Below are 17,065 nucleotides of genomic sequence, written 5' to 3'. Positions count from 1 at the left end.
TCTCAGTCTCAAATGCCTCTTAAGGTGTCTGTTCTGGGGAGAGGAAGGGGATTGTAAGCCGCTTTAAGACTCCTTGGCAGCAAAGATCAGGTAGCAAAAAGCAGGGTACGAAAAACCAGCCACCCCCTTTTCCTCACTCTTCAGATAGTGCTTCTATTCCCTGCCTTTTCTCCCACGACACCCCACCGCTGCCAGCACAAAAACCTCCCTCCAGCTGCAGATGCTGGGAAAATTCTCTCGCTGTCCAAAGCCCCAGACAGACAGCCACTCCAGTCTGGCAACAGCGAACCCTACAGACCCAAACAGCAGCACTTATGGCTTTAAAAAGTCTTGCAAGAATTGGCACATGGCAAGTTCGGCACACCCTACTGTCTTACCCTCCCCCGCCCCATCCCCCCATTGTAGGGACACGCTTTCCGACTACCAAACCCGGAGCCCCCTTCTGCCCTCCAGCCCGAGGCCTTACCAGCACTCCTGTATTGGCGTCAAGTGTGTAGGAGGAATTCTTGAAGAGGGTGTTGGTTTTGGGGTCCACGGGCATGAGGATGTCGTTCTTGTACCACTTGAAGGTGGGCCGCGGGGAACCTTCCGTCTCCAGGCAACTCAGGATCGCTTTGTTGCCGATGGTTACCGAGGAGGGCACTTGCGCCTTGGGCTTGGAGGGCGGAACTGGAAGGGAAAGAGATGCCATTACAGGAACGAGGGCATGGAGGTCAACTGAGGCGGGCTCACAGCTGCTGAGGGCAACTTGAAGATGGGAAGAAGAGCCCTGCAGGATCCGACCAAGAGTCCGTCTAGTCTAGCATCCTGTCTCACACGGGCCAACCAGTTCCTGTGGAAGGCCAACAAGAAGAGTGGGTTCTTATTTGCCGCTTTTCTCTACCCGAAAGAGTCTCAAAGCGTCTTACAATCACCTTCCCTTCCTCTCCCCACAACGGACATCCTGTGAGGTCGCTGAAGCTGAGAGAGCTCTGACAGAACTGTGATTCGCTTAAGGTCTGCATGTGGAGGAGCGAGCAATCGAACCTGGCTCTTCAGATTAGAGGCTCTTAACCAGTACACCAACAGGGTCAAGTCCTTTCCCTGGAGTTGCCTCCTGGCTCCTGGTTGACTGCCTCTGAATGTGGAGGCTCCCCTTAGTCACCATAGCCAGTAGCCATTAATAAACTTAACTTCCATTAATCTGTTTATTCCTGGGGCCATCATTATATCCTCTGGCAGCAAATTCCCAGTCTTCATTTCAAATGCATGCCCCAACTGCTCCCATTTGTCAGAAAGCCTCATGGTTTCTTAGCCCGGTCCCCAATAAATCGATCCATGCCCGTGGTCTTTGGGGAGCTACCTTGTTGCAGCTCCATTAACAGGAGCTTGCCGCAGTGCCGTTTCTTGAGAGCTCTGCTCCTTCCCCTGAATTTGCAGACATGAAAATCTCCAAGTGGAGAAACAGATGCACCTAGCCTCTATGACACATGCCTGGTAGCGACTGTGCATGAGCACTAATGCACAGCCCTATCACTTTGCACCAGGCAGCTCCTGAGATACAGGATACCAGCATGAGGTGACAGCCCGAATGCTGCAGCGGTTCGCCTATTGGGCCAAGAACCCAGGTCCAAATCCCAGCTCCATCACGGACGCTTACTGGGTGACTTTAGGCCAGTCACAGGTGCTCACCCTAGCCACTCTCCTAGGGGTGAAGGGGGAGTGATGTCAGATATTCTGAGTTCCCATTAGAGGGGGAAACAAGGCACCACTGAAGTCAATAGGCTGCCTAAGGAGGTGGTGAGCTCCTCCTCACTGCAGTCTTCAAGCAAAGGTTGGATACACACTTTTCTTGGATGCTTTAGGATGCTTAGGGCTGATCCTGCATTGAGCAGGGGGTTGGACTAGATGGCCTGTATGGCCCCTTCCAACTCTATGATTCTATGACATCTGGAGGGCCGCAGTTTGACTACCCCTGATCTAAAGGGTAAATAGTTAAATAAACCCGAGTTTTGAATATAAACAAGTGACTGGTGCTCTGGACCACCTAGTCTCCCCTGCTCGGGCAGTTCTATTGCACTGGGAAGGCCCAGAGGAAGAAAACCAGGCAAAACTGGGCAGTTGCCAACTCCCCAGGTGGGACCCGAAGATTAATGGTTTTTATTACTACAAAACACCAAGAACCCAGCCAATGGGTCTCACTGTCCCTTGCAAAGTGAGTGAGGGGAGGAAGAGAAAGACCCCCCCCCCCCAAACCAGGGAAGGGGAGGAGGGCCGGAATGGCCCACAGGCTTGGCATCCGTTGAGCGGGCAGCTTGTTCTGCCACAGGGAACATCGGAGTCCTCCCTTGCTTTCGTGCCTACCTTCGACAATAAGGTCCACCACGCTTTCAGAAACAGTTCCATCACCGGCAACAATCTGACAGGTGTACTGCCCTGTGTCCTTGCGGGTGACCGACTTGAAATAAAGCTCGTTGTTGTAGAACTGAACACGGTCCTTGTAGTTTTCTGCAGAAAAAAAGATCTTTTTATCATAGTATCTATAAGCATGGCCCCCACCAGGGCTCACTGCTGCCTAACCCCAGGCTCTAGAAGAAGAAGAAGAGTTGGTTCTTATATGCCACTTTTCTCTACCCGAAGGAGTCTCAAAGTGGCTTACAGTTGCCTTCCCTTTCCTCTCCTCACAGCAGACACCCTGTGAGGTGGGTGAGGCTGAGAGGGCCCTGATATCACTGCTCGGTCAGAATAGCTTTATCAGTGCTGGGGCAAGCCCAAGGTCACCCAGCTGGCTGCATGTGGGGGAGCACAGTTTCAAGCACGGCTTGCCAGATTAGAAGTCCGCACTCCTAACCACTACACCAAGTTGTAAGTGGTGTAAAGGCATCTATCTGCAAATGCCCAGAGAATCACGTGTCGTTGTGTTATCAGGGAACTGAGTAAAAGCCTTTTAGGTGGTGAAGAGGCATCTTCCAAAACAGAGATCCTCAAACTTTAAGTCTATGGGCAGGCACTTTCTGAATGCTGAGTGTTATCTCAAAAACCAGTCAAGCACCTCCAGGAGGGGTGGGGGAGCTATTTCCAAATGGATCTCACTGACAGAACCAAAGGTGATACTTCCTGGTGGCACTTTCTGCTCCAACGAGGCAGGAGACATCCGGGGCGAATCAAGTGGGCAACAGGGAAGGCCGTGGTGGGCCCCACTCTGGGTAAGTCTTTTTGTCCAATGCCAAGACACCGTTTAGAAAAGCCTCCTGCTTTAGAAGGCGGAGTCTTCCACCAGCCACCAAAACCACCACGTACCTGTCACCTTGCCTTCATAGTACACAAACGCAGTGGTCCCGGGACGGTAGAATTTCCACTCCTGGCGCGATGGCGCATTCTGACCAGCTCTGGCTTTACAGGGCAGGCTGACCGCTAGAAACGTAGGAGGGGAAAGAAGGACAAAATGGTGTGAGGAACGGCAGCGAATTAGAACACCACACTGCAGAAACTAAGGTGAACAAAATAATATTGAGGCACAACACCCTGAAGAAATAATGACGGAATGAGGCTGCCATCATGGTCCCCAACCACACAGGGCCAAAATGAGTCAGTAATGTTGGAAAGGAAGGAGGAGAGAGGTTGAGGTGCCTCCTAGACACAACTTGTTGGAACAAGCACAAGTAAAATGCATCTAAGGATACATCAATTCTGTTGAACAAGCCATGATGTTTACTATCCTTACGGATTTCCCAGGGAGACTGAATTGGTTAGGGGAGAAGCACACTGGCATCCATGAAGCCCTAGGTTGGATCCTGCAGGGTCCATTCCCTGGACTAGAAGATGGTTGAGAATCAAGGGGGTAATTCCCAAACACTGCTTTATTGATTAAGGCTGTATCCCCCTGTATCTCTTAAGCCAGGGGTAGTCCACCTGTGGTCCTCCAGATGTTCATGGACTACAATTCCCTCGTGGGAACTGTAGTCCATGAACATCTGGAGGACCACAGGTTGACAACCCCTGGCTTAAGCCATTGGAAGACCGACCAGCAAAACCCAGTGTGTGTCCCCTCCCCCCATTCAGAGGTTTAAAGAAATACCTGAGCACAAGCATTTTGAAGTGGGGAAATTCTGGAGGGAAAAGCTAACCCTCTTTCCTGGAACATTTTTATTCCAATCCCAGGTCAATTCAGTCCCTGCCCTCTACACAGAATGCAATTTCCATTTGGATTTTGGGCGATTTAAATTTTCCTTCTGCAGCAAGAAGGACTGATCCGGAGTGACTCTACCTTTATTGTGCGATATCTTAGAGTGCATTTAACCCTCAATATTTAAAGGCTGTTCTGAATCTGGGCTCTTCTCCGTGGTAGAGGACCCATGATTGGCCACAGGTGGTCATGTGACAAACTTGCCTTAAAGGAGAAGCCATCTTGGATTTTTTTTCTGCCTTCTTCGATCTCCCCCTCCCTTCAAGAAAAGAAAGGATTTTTTCCTTCCTCCTCTGACTTCTTTGATCCTCTCCCCCTTCAAGAAAACAAAAAAAGAGTCTCCATTTGCCTCCCGTCCCCCCTCTTCTGAGCCTCCCTAACCACATGCAGAACACTTTCCTGTTTCAATGGGGATGGGGGGGGGAGAGGAAGACTCGAGTTCAAATCAATCTGAATTCAAAAGGATTGACAATGGAATAAACAAAGTAAGTGCAGACTCTGCCTAGGATTACTACACATGCAAAAGGATGTGTTTTTTTGTTCTTGTTCTGATTAGATATAGAATCAAACAACCCAGCGGGAAACTGTGGTTGGCATAATTACTATAAATGAGACAACACAATGTGTTGTCTTATTTATAGTAATTTTGCCATCCACAGCTCCCACTGAGCTGTTTGGTTCTACATTATGATTGTACAGGAGCTTTTTTTATTTCGGATGATTAGACAGATGAGGCAGCGAAGGGATCAGATGGTTTTCCTTATCCCCTTGCTTGAATGCCATGCTCTCATTTGCAAAGGGTTTTCTGAAAATAAGTTTAGGGGGGGGGGCAAAAAGTTGGGGCATAATACCGAGCAAAGCTCCAAAGAATATCCAAGCAGGAAGGGGAAGTGCTGTTCAACCGTTCCAGCATCAAAGAGCATTTCCTGTTGAAGGAAAAAGGACCGTCCAGAGAGGGACAGCTGCCTTCAGGGGAAACTCCGGGCACCAGGATGGCGGAAAAGGGAATGTTTTATGGCACTCCATGGCCAGAACGGCCCTGTTTGTGCTAACAAAACAAGGCATGCACCTGGAACAAGCTCAGTTAATCCGTGCTTCTGTAACTTCAGGGGCAAACAGGATAGACCAGCATAGAAGAAGAGTTGGTTCTTATATGCCGCTTTTCTCTACCCTAAGGAGTCTCAAAGCAGCTTACAGTAGCCTTCCCTTTCCTCTCCCCACAACAGACACCCTGTGAGGGAGGTGGGGCTGAAAGAGCCCTGATATCACTGCTTGGTCAGAACAGCTTTATCAGTGCTGTGGCAAGCCCAAGGTCACCCATCTGCTTGCATGTGGGGAGCGAGGAATCAAACCCGGCTCGCCAGATTAGAAGTCCGCACTCCTAACCACTACACCAAGCTGGCTCTGGAGGTTCTAAAAGGCCATAACAGTCATTTGCTGCTTCCACACACCGGTTTTTGTCCTCTGCTTCAACCTAGCAAACTGCAGTGGCTTTTTTTTGTTTCTTTAGGAACACCCACACAGTGTCATGGTATAACCGTGTGCTAACCCAGGGGTCTCCAACATTGCACCCGTGGGCACCACAGCCCCTTGTAGACATCTTTTCTGGTGCCTGCCAAATCTAGTGGTTAGGAGCCAGTTTGGTGTAGTGGTTAGGAGCGCAGACTTCTAATCTGGCGAGCTGGGTTCGATTCTACACTCCCCCACATGCAGCCAGCTGGGGGACCTTGGGCTCACCACAGCGCTGATAAAGCTGTTCTGACCGAGCAGTGATATCAGGGCTCTCTCAGTCTCACCCACCTCACAGGGTGTCTGTTGTGGAGAAAGGAAAGGGAAGGCGACTGTAAGCTGCTTTGAACCTCCTTGGGGGAGAGAAAAGCAGCATATAAGAACCAACTCTTCTTCTTCTTTTGGAAAGTGTGCATCTTTTTCAACGGAGCTTCTGCCCAAAATCATGAAGCAGTATTATTAGAGCTATATGCATAACCTCGCTCCCTGACATTCTGCAGTTGGCTCCAACTCCTGTGGCATCTATTTTGTAATTGTGCCCACTGCCCTGTGTCAGAATTGCAAAGGAGACACAGTTCTCGTAGAGCTCTCTCAGTCCCACCGACCTCACAGGGTGTCTACTGTTGGGAGAGGAAGGGATGGCGATTGTAAGCTACTCTGAGATTCCTTCCAGTAGTAAAAAGCAGGGCACAAAATACCAGCTTGTCTTCTTCCTTTCCACAGGCCCTCACACACCCACTGTTCTCCCTCATCATGCCACCAGAGGGCTATTTCCAAGCTTTTAAAAAAATATAGTGATTGTGTGTGTTGCTATAACATTATAACACTAGAGGCCCCTCTGAACTCCCGCTTTCCTCTTATTTACAAAAAGCAAGTCTCCCATCCTTTTGTTGTGGAGACAGTCGAAGAGACTTTTTGGAATCAATGCTGGGCATTTAAAGGGGCCAGATCAAGACAATAGATCAGCAAAATACTATAATGCTATAGAAGTTAAGCAAATACTGTTTTTTTTAAAAAAGCTTGAAATAGAAGCCATTTGGGGGGAGGGGCATTGAAGTAAGTACCTAGAAAACTCCTGCGTGGTGTTTCAATCCTTGGCCTCTCCAGGCAGAAGAACTAGGTTTCAAAAATTTTCTCTGCCCATGGCCCTCAAAGGCTCTGTCAGCGTAGACAGCCGTGGACTAAAACAGTGGTCCCCAACCTGCGATCCGCGGCCCGGTGTCAGGCCGCGAAGGCCAGGGCGCCGGGCCGTGAAGGCCAGGGCGCCGGGCTGCAGTTCCCTCTCCCCGCAGTAAAAAACTACCCAGGCCGCAAGCTTGCGGCCCGGGAAGCTTCTTACTGCGGGAGGGGGGGAGAGGGAATAAGGGCCCGGCCGCGCAGGCGCGATGCGCGGGCTTGGCCATCGCCTTGCCGGTCTCCAGCCAAAAAAAAGGTTGGGGACCACTGGGCTAAAAGATATAAGGCCGCTTTAGGAATTAAAGCAGGATTTTGTTGATTAGAACTTACGGCTATTCTCAGCAACTTGGACCACATCTGCAGTCTGGCCGGATATCAAGGACCCTGTGAGGAGAAAGAAGAAAAGTGTGTCAAGAGATTTCGCTCAGCAGATGAGTGACAGAGAAGGAGATTCCCTTCAGTGCTTGACCACAGCAGCAAACAACTAAGGGCATTCAGACCACCATCTTGAAGAGAGGTTTCTGGAAAGGAATGGCTGTAAATCTGGTGGACAGCCCACCCTCCTAGCCACACGGCCTGTGTGGACTCTGAGAATCACCCCTGGCAAGGGAAGCTTTAGAAAAACTGGTCCTTTTAGCAAATTGGTCCATAATACAATTCTATAGAATAAATACTCCACTAAACATCCTCAAACATTTTTAAAAAAATGTTTACAAAGACCTGTAAACACTTTTTAAAAACCCCACCAACCTCCCTTGTAACATTCCTAAAACGACACCTTCCATTCGCTACCTCAAGACAGAAGTTTGACTCGATCAATCAACTGTAATTATTTGGCAATCCTTTGAAAAAGTTTGACATGCCCTCCACCTAGAAACAAAAAGACAGCCAGGTAACAGAGCAGCTCATACAACCGGTTTCACCGAGCAGGCTGCCGACTGCGTTATGGACGGCTTTCATTTGGAAACGGGACTTGCAAATATTCCGACAATCATCTTTGACTACACACGCGCACACACACACTTGTCAAAGCTGCCAAGGACCTCTTTCCCCTCGACAAGCTTCCCACACAGCCTGCAGCCCCAACCCGAACAACGTATGTGGCGGGTGCCCAGAATTTCCTTGTCTCTCTGAGGCTCCCCTTTCTGGGACCCCAGAGCTAAGCTAAGAGCAAGTTGAGATTCAGAAGAGCACTGCCTGATATGGAAGCCCGCAGGGAGTGAGACCTGGGCCTATTCCGCACCTGTTGGATAATGCACTTTCAATGCACTTCAGAAGTAGATTTTCCTGTTCCGCACAGGAAAACCCATCTGCCAAAGTACATTGAAAGTGCATCACCCTAGGTGTGCGGAATGGGCCCTGATTCAAGAAAGCTCATGCTGGGCCCCTTGTTATGTCTAAAGTACTGCTGGACTTCTCCCTCATTTTGCCACAATAACCTAACTTGGCTATCCCTCTGGCCGAAGACATTTCCGAGCAGCCTCCCATCTGGACAGCTGCCAACTGCAGCTTGGGAAACCCCTGACGATCTGGGACCGGTGCCTGGAGAGGGCAAAAGGGCAGGGTTTGGATGGGGAGGGACCTTAGCAGGCCAATGCCCTGGAGTCCACCCTCCAAATCATCCCTTCTTTCCAGGGGAACTCATCTCTGTAGTCTGTAGAAGAAATGTAATTCCATGGGATCTCCAGATGCCACCTGGAGGGTGGCAACCCAAGAGGGACCTCAGCAGGGAGTAACCTCCAAGTAGCCGCTTTGTCAAGGGGAATTGTCCCCTGTTGTCCAGAGACTGAGTGTAATTCTAGGAAATTTCCAAGCGCTACCTGGAGATCGGCAACCGTATGCTATCGGCATTAAGTTGCTAGCACTGGCCTGCCTTACCAGGATGTTGTAACAAACACAGCCTAAAGCGTTTTAGACACTGGAAGCACCAAACACACGCTAAATAGGAACGGCCTGTCGCCCCCTACCACATGAGGGGCAACCAGCCACAGTATCCGACCTGTTCACTTTGCGTATTTCTGCACATGCGCCCAGCCAGGCATAATGCAAGGTCCGTGGGGTGAAACTTCAGGGGAATAAGTAGCACCAGTGAACTAGTGTTCAACTATGAGTTTTAGCTGCACACAGGTGGGAATAGCTCCCCTCCCCTAGCAAGATGATCAGCCAAGTGTCTGTCCAGGCAAAAACCTCACTACCCGAAACCACAAGAGCCGGCTTCAAAACAGCCCTGCTATAGACCAACGAGACATTTCTTCATTGACCTGGCCCATTACGTAACCTGTTTACAAGCAGGTCAGAGCTCTCTGGCTAGCCCCTGCTAAGGGCAGAATGCTAAAAATGCCCTTGGCCTGACCCCACAAAGGCTACTCTTCTGAGCGATACACCCAACACCTCCTTGCCTTGCAAACGCCTGGCCAGGCATCTCCTTTGCATTGGCACGGGGCAAGATGAACTGCACCACAGGCCCGGGAGACAAAGAACAAGTCCCCCCTCCCTCCCCCTACCTACAGGCTCGGTCACATTCCTTTATTCGGCACCAGAAGGAAACCCTTGTAAGGCTTTTTATTAGGGCCAAGCAAATTGACCCGAACGTTCTAAAGGCTTTCGAGAGCCAGGAAGGGCCCTCCAGTAAAAACTATGACTCCATCTTTTAATAGCTGCACAGGTTGGTGACATCAGAAGGGAGACAGGCGCATAAAAGCAGAAAACTGACAGGAACATGTATTTGCAGCCGCAGTTAATCTACAGCAGGGGTAGTCAACCTGTGGTCCTCCAGATGTCCATGGACTACACTTCCCATGAGCCCCTGTCACTCAAATGCTGGCAGGGGCTCATGGGGATTGTAGTCCATGGACATCTGGAGGACCACAGGTTGACTACCCCTGATCTACAGGACCAGAGAGTTGGACTGGTCATACAGCTACTACTAAAGCTGCAGCACCACAGGATCAGAAGAATCATCTCCCAGGAAGTTCTGCAACAACTGGAGGGGGGGGGGATGATAAACCGCACCCTTTGGACTGTGTGCCATCTGGTTATTGGCAAAGATGCCACCCTGATCCGGATAGCCCGGGCACACCTGCTCTTGTTAGATCTCACAAGCTAAGCAGGATCAGCCTTGGTTACCATTTGGATGGGAGACCACCAAGGAAAGGGCCCTCCTGGCTCCACTACACACATGCCATATATATATACAATAAATAAAAAACTAGAGCCAGTGGAGCGGAGGGGTTAAGAGCAGCTGACTCTAATCTGAAGAACTGAGTTTCATTCCCCACTTCATCACATGCACCCAGCTGGGTGACCTTGGGCTCATCACAGGTCTCTTAGGGCTGTCATCAGAGCAGTTCTTTTAGAGCTCTCAGCCCCACCTAACTCAAAGGGTGCCTGTTGTGGGGAGAGGAAGGGAGAGGTGCTTGTGAGCTGCTTTGGGACTCCTTCCAGTAGCGAAAAGCAGGGTATCGAAAGCCAGTCCTGCTCCAAATAATGAAAGATGCTACCAAGAATAAGTAGCCGTATTTAACTTTTGCTTTTCTATTCGTACTGTTATGATGGTCAGTTCTTAGTCTGACGAAGAAGAGTGCTTGCAGTCGAAAGCTCATGTCTTTGTTGGTCTTAAAGGTACTAAGGGACTCTGATTTTATTGCACCAAGGATGAGAGCACTTTTGCAGGGAAGGGTCGGGAAGCGGGAAGGGGGGGGGAGAGAGGAAGAAAGGGATCGTTTCCCTCTCTGACCCACCTGGCCGAACTCCCTGCACTGAGCTCTAGCCACACCTCCCTCCCACACACTCTGTGCTCACTTGGGGAGTGGCAGAAGAAACCAGTGGGTGAAACTAAGCTCAGGGCAAGCTCCATTCCCCCTCCCTTCCCACCCCCACACTCTTGGGAAGTCATTTCCTCTTCTGGTCAAGAAAAGATCCCCCCTCTTCTTCCAGCCAGGGACTTGTGGAGTGACCTCACCACCGGAAGATGACTTCAGCTGGCCTTTGTCATACAATTACGGGGAGGGGGGGGGCTTTCTGCCAGCCCCTTCCCCCCCCCCTCCACCTGGCTGCAAACCAGCCCTTCCTTTCTTTGCATTTGCTTTCGATTGAAGGCTGCCTTGTGAAAGCTAGCCAAGAGCAAAACTCACTCTATTGACCAGCCACCCTCCTCCTATTGTGTGGCAGGGGACGGGGCTGTACCTCCCAAACAACACCAGTCTACCCTGCTTCAAGAAAGGGGACTGGCAGAATACTACAGCGAAGCTACTGAAAATGAGGTTGCCAGCCTCCAGGTGGGGCCTGGAAATCTCCTGGTATTACAATTGATTTCCAGACTAGAGAGGCCAGCTGCTCTGGAGTGAATGGATGCTTTGGAGGGTGGACTCTAGGGCATTATACCCCACTGAGGTCTCTCCCCTCCCCAAAATGTTCTGGAATTTCCCAGCCCAAAGCTGGCAACCTTACTTAAGTATGAATGACAAAAAACTGGTTCCATTCTCACCTTTGCTACGAGCTCACTTGGTCTTCTTAGGCAAGCTGCTTCTTAGGCAGCTTGTAATTTGGGGATAAGAGTCTCTTGTGGCGCAGAGTGGTAAGGCAGCAGACATGCAGTCTGAAAGCTCTGCCCATGAGGCTGGGAGTTCAATCCCAGCAGCCGGCTCAAGGTTGACAGCCTTCCATCCTTCTGAGGTCGGTAAAATGAGCACCCAGCTTGCTGGGGGGTAAACTGTAATGACTGGGGAAGGGAATGGCAAACCACCCCGTAATGAATCAGCCAAGAAAACGCTGGAGGGCATCACCCCAAGGGTCAGACATGACTCGGTGCTTGCACAGGGGATACCTTTACCTTAATTTGGGGATATCATCAGCCTCCCTTATAAGACTGTTGTAAGCAGTACATAATGCCAAGTATGAGCATACTTTTGGCTTATAGGATAAGCAAATGCTGATAATCAAGTTATTAAAGGGAGGGCTTCAGCAGACAGACCATGGTGGCAACCAATTAATCTCCTTTTCTGGTTTCAGAGAGTAGCCCTATTGGGCTCCAGTAGAAGAGCAAGATTGAGTTGAGCAGCGTCTTAAAGGCCAACAAGAATCCTAGGATAGAAGCTTTTGAGAATCTGATGAAGGGAGCTTTGATTCCCAAAAGCTCACAACCCTATAGATCTTGCTACTGAACTAGAATCTTGCTCACCTTCCCTGGTTCTTATAGGATCCTCTGGCATGGCTGGAATTTTGTCCTCCATCATGGCCTGTAACGCTCCAAACAGCTCATGTTCTCTGAGAAATGGGGAAACCCAAAGGATTGCAAGTTAAGCCTCTTGCCAAAAATGCAAATTAATGATCTCCAGGGACACTCTTCACAGCAATCCCACAGAGAAATGTGAAGGCATGGGAAATAACTTTTTTCTCCCCTGCATTTTCCAGAACTGCAGCAAAGCCACAAGGGAAAACTGGAAGTTTCACGGAGAAATGAGCTCTCTCTCATCCAGTGGTTCCCAGACTTTTCCAAGCCTTCATCCCCTTGTCTCCCAGGCCACATCCCTAGTGCTACCCACCACCCACCCACCCACCCCCTTGCTGCTGCACTGCATTGGCAGCCTCAGTGGGGAAATCACACAAGCCTGTCCCTGGGTGGAAAACACAGGAATCCAGCCAGAAAAGACCCCCCTCCCAATGACCTGGAGCAGGGGTAGTCAAACTGCAGCCCTCCAGAATGCTGGCAGGGGGCTCCTGGGAATTGTAGTCCACGGACGTCTGGAGGGCAGCAGTTTGACTACCCCTGACCTGGAGGTTCATTGTTGAGCAGGCCAGTGAGGTAGTAGCATTAAGTACCCTACTCTCAATGGCCAATTTCCCCACTGCATATGGCCCCAGGCACACAATCCTCCCCCTCTCCAGCAGCAGCCAGGCTTGCTTCTAATTTTGCAGTTCACCTGGGGTGAGCTTACCAGGACAGAGCGACAATGGATGCTGCTTAAGGATCACCCACTGGCCAGCCAGCCCTTGCCTGTCCCCAGCAGTAGCCATTAGCAAGCAAACATGGCATTCGGACCCTGACTGCTTCATAACTTGTTCTTGTGCCCTATAGGGTGGAGCTGAGGAGGGTGGGGTTAAGGGAGGGGACAAACTACAACAGGGCATGATGCCCATAAAGTCCACTCCAGAGAGTGGACACCCCCCCCCCACCCTACAGACACACAATTTGGGATTTCTGAAAACTCCAGGATCTGAATCCTTTTCTTATTTTGGAATCCAGGGGTGTTTTTTTCAGTCCAATAGACTTGAACTGAGGGGGGGGGGAATTGTACATCCCTACCACCTACAGCAGTGGTTCTCAACGTTCCTAATGCCACGACCCTTTAATACAGTTTCTCCTGTTGTAGTGACCCCCCAACCATAAAATTATACAAGTTTTCATTCACTGAAATTAAACCAAAACTGACGAATGGCATGAAGATCAATTGTTCATGATCGTATATAAACTGTTATTTCCCCCCCCCCCTGGGATTTCTCATGCCAAACTCACTCTTTTCCACTGCTCCAGACAGATGAACTTTCTATCTTGATCCACCCTGCAAGACTGTTGTGTGTCTGGCACCCCCCTGGCCAAGCTGCTTGCCCTGCTGCAACCCCTGTGAAAGGGTCGTTCGACCCCCAGGTTGAGAAGCACTGATCTATAGCTCCTGAAGCTTCAGACTTTTCCCAAGGGGAGTGGGGAAAAACTGCCCACCCACTCAATCTATCATTTGCTACCCCAAGGTGATGGAACAACCCAATGTGGTAAAGCTTAGTGGTTCGGGAAGCCTGCATGCCTGCACCCCACCCCACCCCACCCCACTCATGAAGTCTACTCCAAGAGCTTGGGCCAACTGCTTTCTTTTACCCTCACCTATCTCACCAGATTCTCAGAAGAATAAAATGGACAAGAGTTAAAAACAATGAGCTCCTTGAAGAAACGGCCAGGGAAATAGGCGATAGAGAAAGACAGGATTCCGGGGATTTTAAGAGAATGCCAGGGCTACGATAGAAGTTTGAAATGTTTTCGCTGTATCATCAAGGCAGGGTTCTGCCTCTTGGCACTCAGTCGAAGCACATACCGACCACACCAAAGCAAAAACTGTTCCAAAACCAAGCAGCCACTTAAGCACCCAAAGGTTATTTGGGATCTCCAAGAAAACACACTGCACATTCAAAGCGGTCACCAGGTTTCCTCGCTACTTGTTCTTAGAGTAAGGTCAGGCTCCTCTGTTCCGAGAACTGTTAAGCAGCCTGGCATACTGAGAACATAAAGCAAGATTAATCTAAGCCAGAACTTCAGGCCAATGTGTAACCATTCTGCTTTGTCACAGCTTCCAAGTCCACAGGAATATTGGCCGTAGGGTTGCCAGCTCTGGGGTGGGAAATACCTGGAGCAGGGGTAGTCAAACTGTGGCCCTCCAGATGTCCATGGACTACAATTCCCATGAGCCACTGCTGGCAAGGGCTCATGGGAATTGTAGTCCATGGACATCTGGAGGGCCACAGGTTGACTACCCCTGACCTGGAGATTGGGGGAGGGGGAGTAGAGCCTGAGGAGGGGCCTTAGGAGGATACAAGACTATAGAACCCACCCTTCAAAGCAGCTATTTTGACCTTATTTATTTATTACATTTGTATACCGCTCTCCCCTAAGGCTCAGGGCGGTTCACATGGAACATGAAAGAACAATACATTGAACTCGGATTTTGTGTCAAATAGAAACACGTGGTAATAACAACAACAACAGGGAATAACAATTTAATAGCCTAACAATCAAATAGGTCCATGGCTCAGTTCAGATACACGGATTCCTGGGTGCCCAGCGGGTGTTGCTGGTTCCAGTCAGCCTCAACCAAATGCCTGGCGGAAGAGCTCCCTTTTGCAGGCACTGCAGAACTGTCTTAGTTCCGTCAGGTCCCCGGTCGCCTCTGGGAGCTCGTTCCACCAGGTTGGGGCCAGGACAGAGAAGGCTCTGGCCATGGTTAAGGTCAAGCAGACTTCCTTGGGGCCAGGGATCACTAGCCAGTTGGAGGCTGGCAAACATAATCTACAGCTGGTCTACGTTTACTGGGAGATGAGGCCAAAACATGATATCTGTGTGTGGGAGACTGGGAAGCATGCATGCTCCATTGCATTTTAGAGATGTAAGAGCTCCCCAGGAGGAAGCAGCAGAGGGTAGCTCTTTCTCCCTATCTCCAGCACTTACTGCAGCTGATGTTGCAGGGGCCTCTGGGGGCAGTTTCCCCATTTCCATTCGTGAGAAAGACCCAGGAAAGGAAATCTTGACAGACTCAGTGGGGCTGGATGGAGCTGCCAGCCTGCTCCATCCCAGAAGGGAGAGGTATATTTATTAATTTATCCATTTAATGTATATCCCGCCCCTCACTATAGTGTGCGTGTAAATATATATGTGCAGGTATGCCCACAGGAGGTCAGTTTGCCCCTCTCCCAAAACTTGAAGCCCTCCCTGAAGACGTGGAAAGGCTGAAAACTGAATGGCTGTCATTTCTGCCATTTCAGCTGCCACTTGATTTGTTCCCAGGATTCTGACGAACGCAGCCAGACTAGGTGGGTATTTTGAAACAGGAAGACACTTCCTGAATTTTTAAGTTAAGAGGCTTAGTAACTGATTAGTCATTCCATAGCTACTGAGATCGCAATTATACATTCTTGTTTCGTAAGTATCACATTTATATGTGTACAGCAGGGGGTTCGAGTATTTAAAAACAGGAAGTACAGTTTTGCCACCAGAAGTGAACTGACGCTAACTGTTTTAACACGGGATTTAGTGGGGAATTCTTTGTTATGTGGGATTTCACCATGTAACCCGCCATCAGACAGTTGCCATGAGTGACGGGATGGAAATCTAATAAACAAGTATATAAATAAAGACTCTCAGTCCTGATCTAAGTGTCTCCCCTCCTCCACATCTAAGGGAGAGACTACATGCTTTAATGATACAATCATAGAGTTGGAAGGGGTCTCTGGGGTCATCTAGTCCAACCCACTGCACAATGCAGGAACTCACAGCTACCTGCCCATCCACGATGATCCAATTCTCATGCCCTAGTGCAGGGGTAGTCAAACTGCAGCCCTCCAGATGTCCATGGACTACAATTCCCAGGAGCCCCTGCCAGCATTCGCTGGCAGGGGCTCCTGGGAATTGTAGTCCATGGACATCTGAAGGGCCGCAGTTTGACTATCCCTGCCCTAGCGATTCCCTGCCCCCCCCCCAAAAAAAAATCTCCACAATCCAGCCTGGCCTGGAAGAAAATCACCTACTGTCCTGCAGTGGCAATCAGCTATTCCCTGGGGATGCAAGGAAGGGCCACACGAGACAAACACAGGCACATCCCTTCCTGCCCACCCACTCACACTCTGCCTAAGCTCATAAAGTCATCATTTCAGTGAGATGACTAGGCTCTGCTTAAACTCTGCTTGAGTTTGTAAGACCCGGGTCCAGATTCTCAGAACACAACTTGGGTGTCCCCAGAACCACACAACAGCAATAAAATTATTGTTTTATTTTGTTTTATAAGAATAGGAACACTGCTTGGCAGGGAGGGAGCGGGAGAACGTTCCTGTGGGGGTTGCCAGCTCCGGGTTTCTCAACTGCAAGCACATTCTGGCATATGCAAAAAAATCCAGAACTGCACACAGGTTGAGACCAACTGAACACTGCAGCCTGCTTCATTTGTGTAAACTTCCATTGTTTTGCATGAAAGGCTTTCTGCTGGCCTTGGGGGGGAAAAACGTCTTTGCTTCCCGACATACTGGAGACCTTTTGCCTATCAGGCCAGATACTATCAGTCTGGATACAATGACTGGACATTGGGGAGTGGTGGAGTCTGGGGGAAGGGCAGGTTTGAGGAGGGGATTTACGCCATACAGCCCACCTTCCAAAGCAGCTGGTTTCTCCAGGGGAATTGATCTCTGTTGCCTGGGAACAGTTGTAATTCTAAGAGATCCCCAGCCAGCCCCTGGAGGGTGGCAACCCTACCTGCCTCTCCCTAGTAATTCTAAGAGATGCCCAGGCAGCCCCTGGAGGGTGGCAACCCTACCTGCCTCTCCCTAGTAATTCTAAGAGATCCCCAGCCAGCCCCTGGAGGGTGGCAACCCTACCTGCCTCTCCCTAGTAATTCTAAGAGATGCCCAGGCAGCCCCTGGAAGGTGGCAACCCTACCTGCCTCTCCCTAGTAATTCTAAGAG

General features: G+C 50.0%; 1 protein-coding gene across 2 annotated transcripts in view; it reads right to left on the bottom strand.

Moving 5' to 3' along the window:
* The window catches only part of F11R (F11 receptor), a 41,892-nt gene that overhangs the window by 7,437 nt on the left and 17,390 nt on the right, over positions 1-17,065 (bottom strand). For both annotated transcript variants that reach the window (XM_077326338.1, XM_077326328.1), the window contains exons 2-5: positions 7,181-7,234; positions 3,280-3,393; positions 2,344-2,487; positions 467-669 (exon numbers count right to left, since the gene is read on the bottom strand). In XM_077326338.1, coding sequence (XP_077182453.1) covers positions 467-669; positions 2,344-2,487; positions 3,280-3,393; positions 7,181-7,234 — 515 coding nt within the window. The remainder of the gene's footprint in view (positions 1-466; positions 670-2,343; positions 2,488-3,279; positions 3,394-7,180; positions 7,235-17,065) is intronic.

The sequence above is a fragment of the Paroedura picta genome, chromosome 1 (assembly GCF_049243985.1).
Source record: "Paroedura picta isolate Pp20150507F chromosome 1, Ppicta_v3.0, whole genome shotgun sequence".
NCBI lineage: Eukaryota > Metazoa > Chordata > Lepidosauria > Squamata > Gekkonidae > Paroedura > Paroedura picta.
Note: the sequence above shows the minus strand (reverse complement) of the source record. Positions and strands in the feature narration are given on the sequence as shown.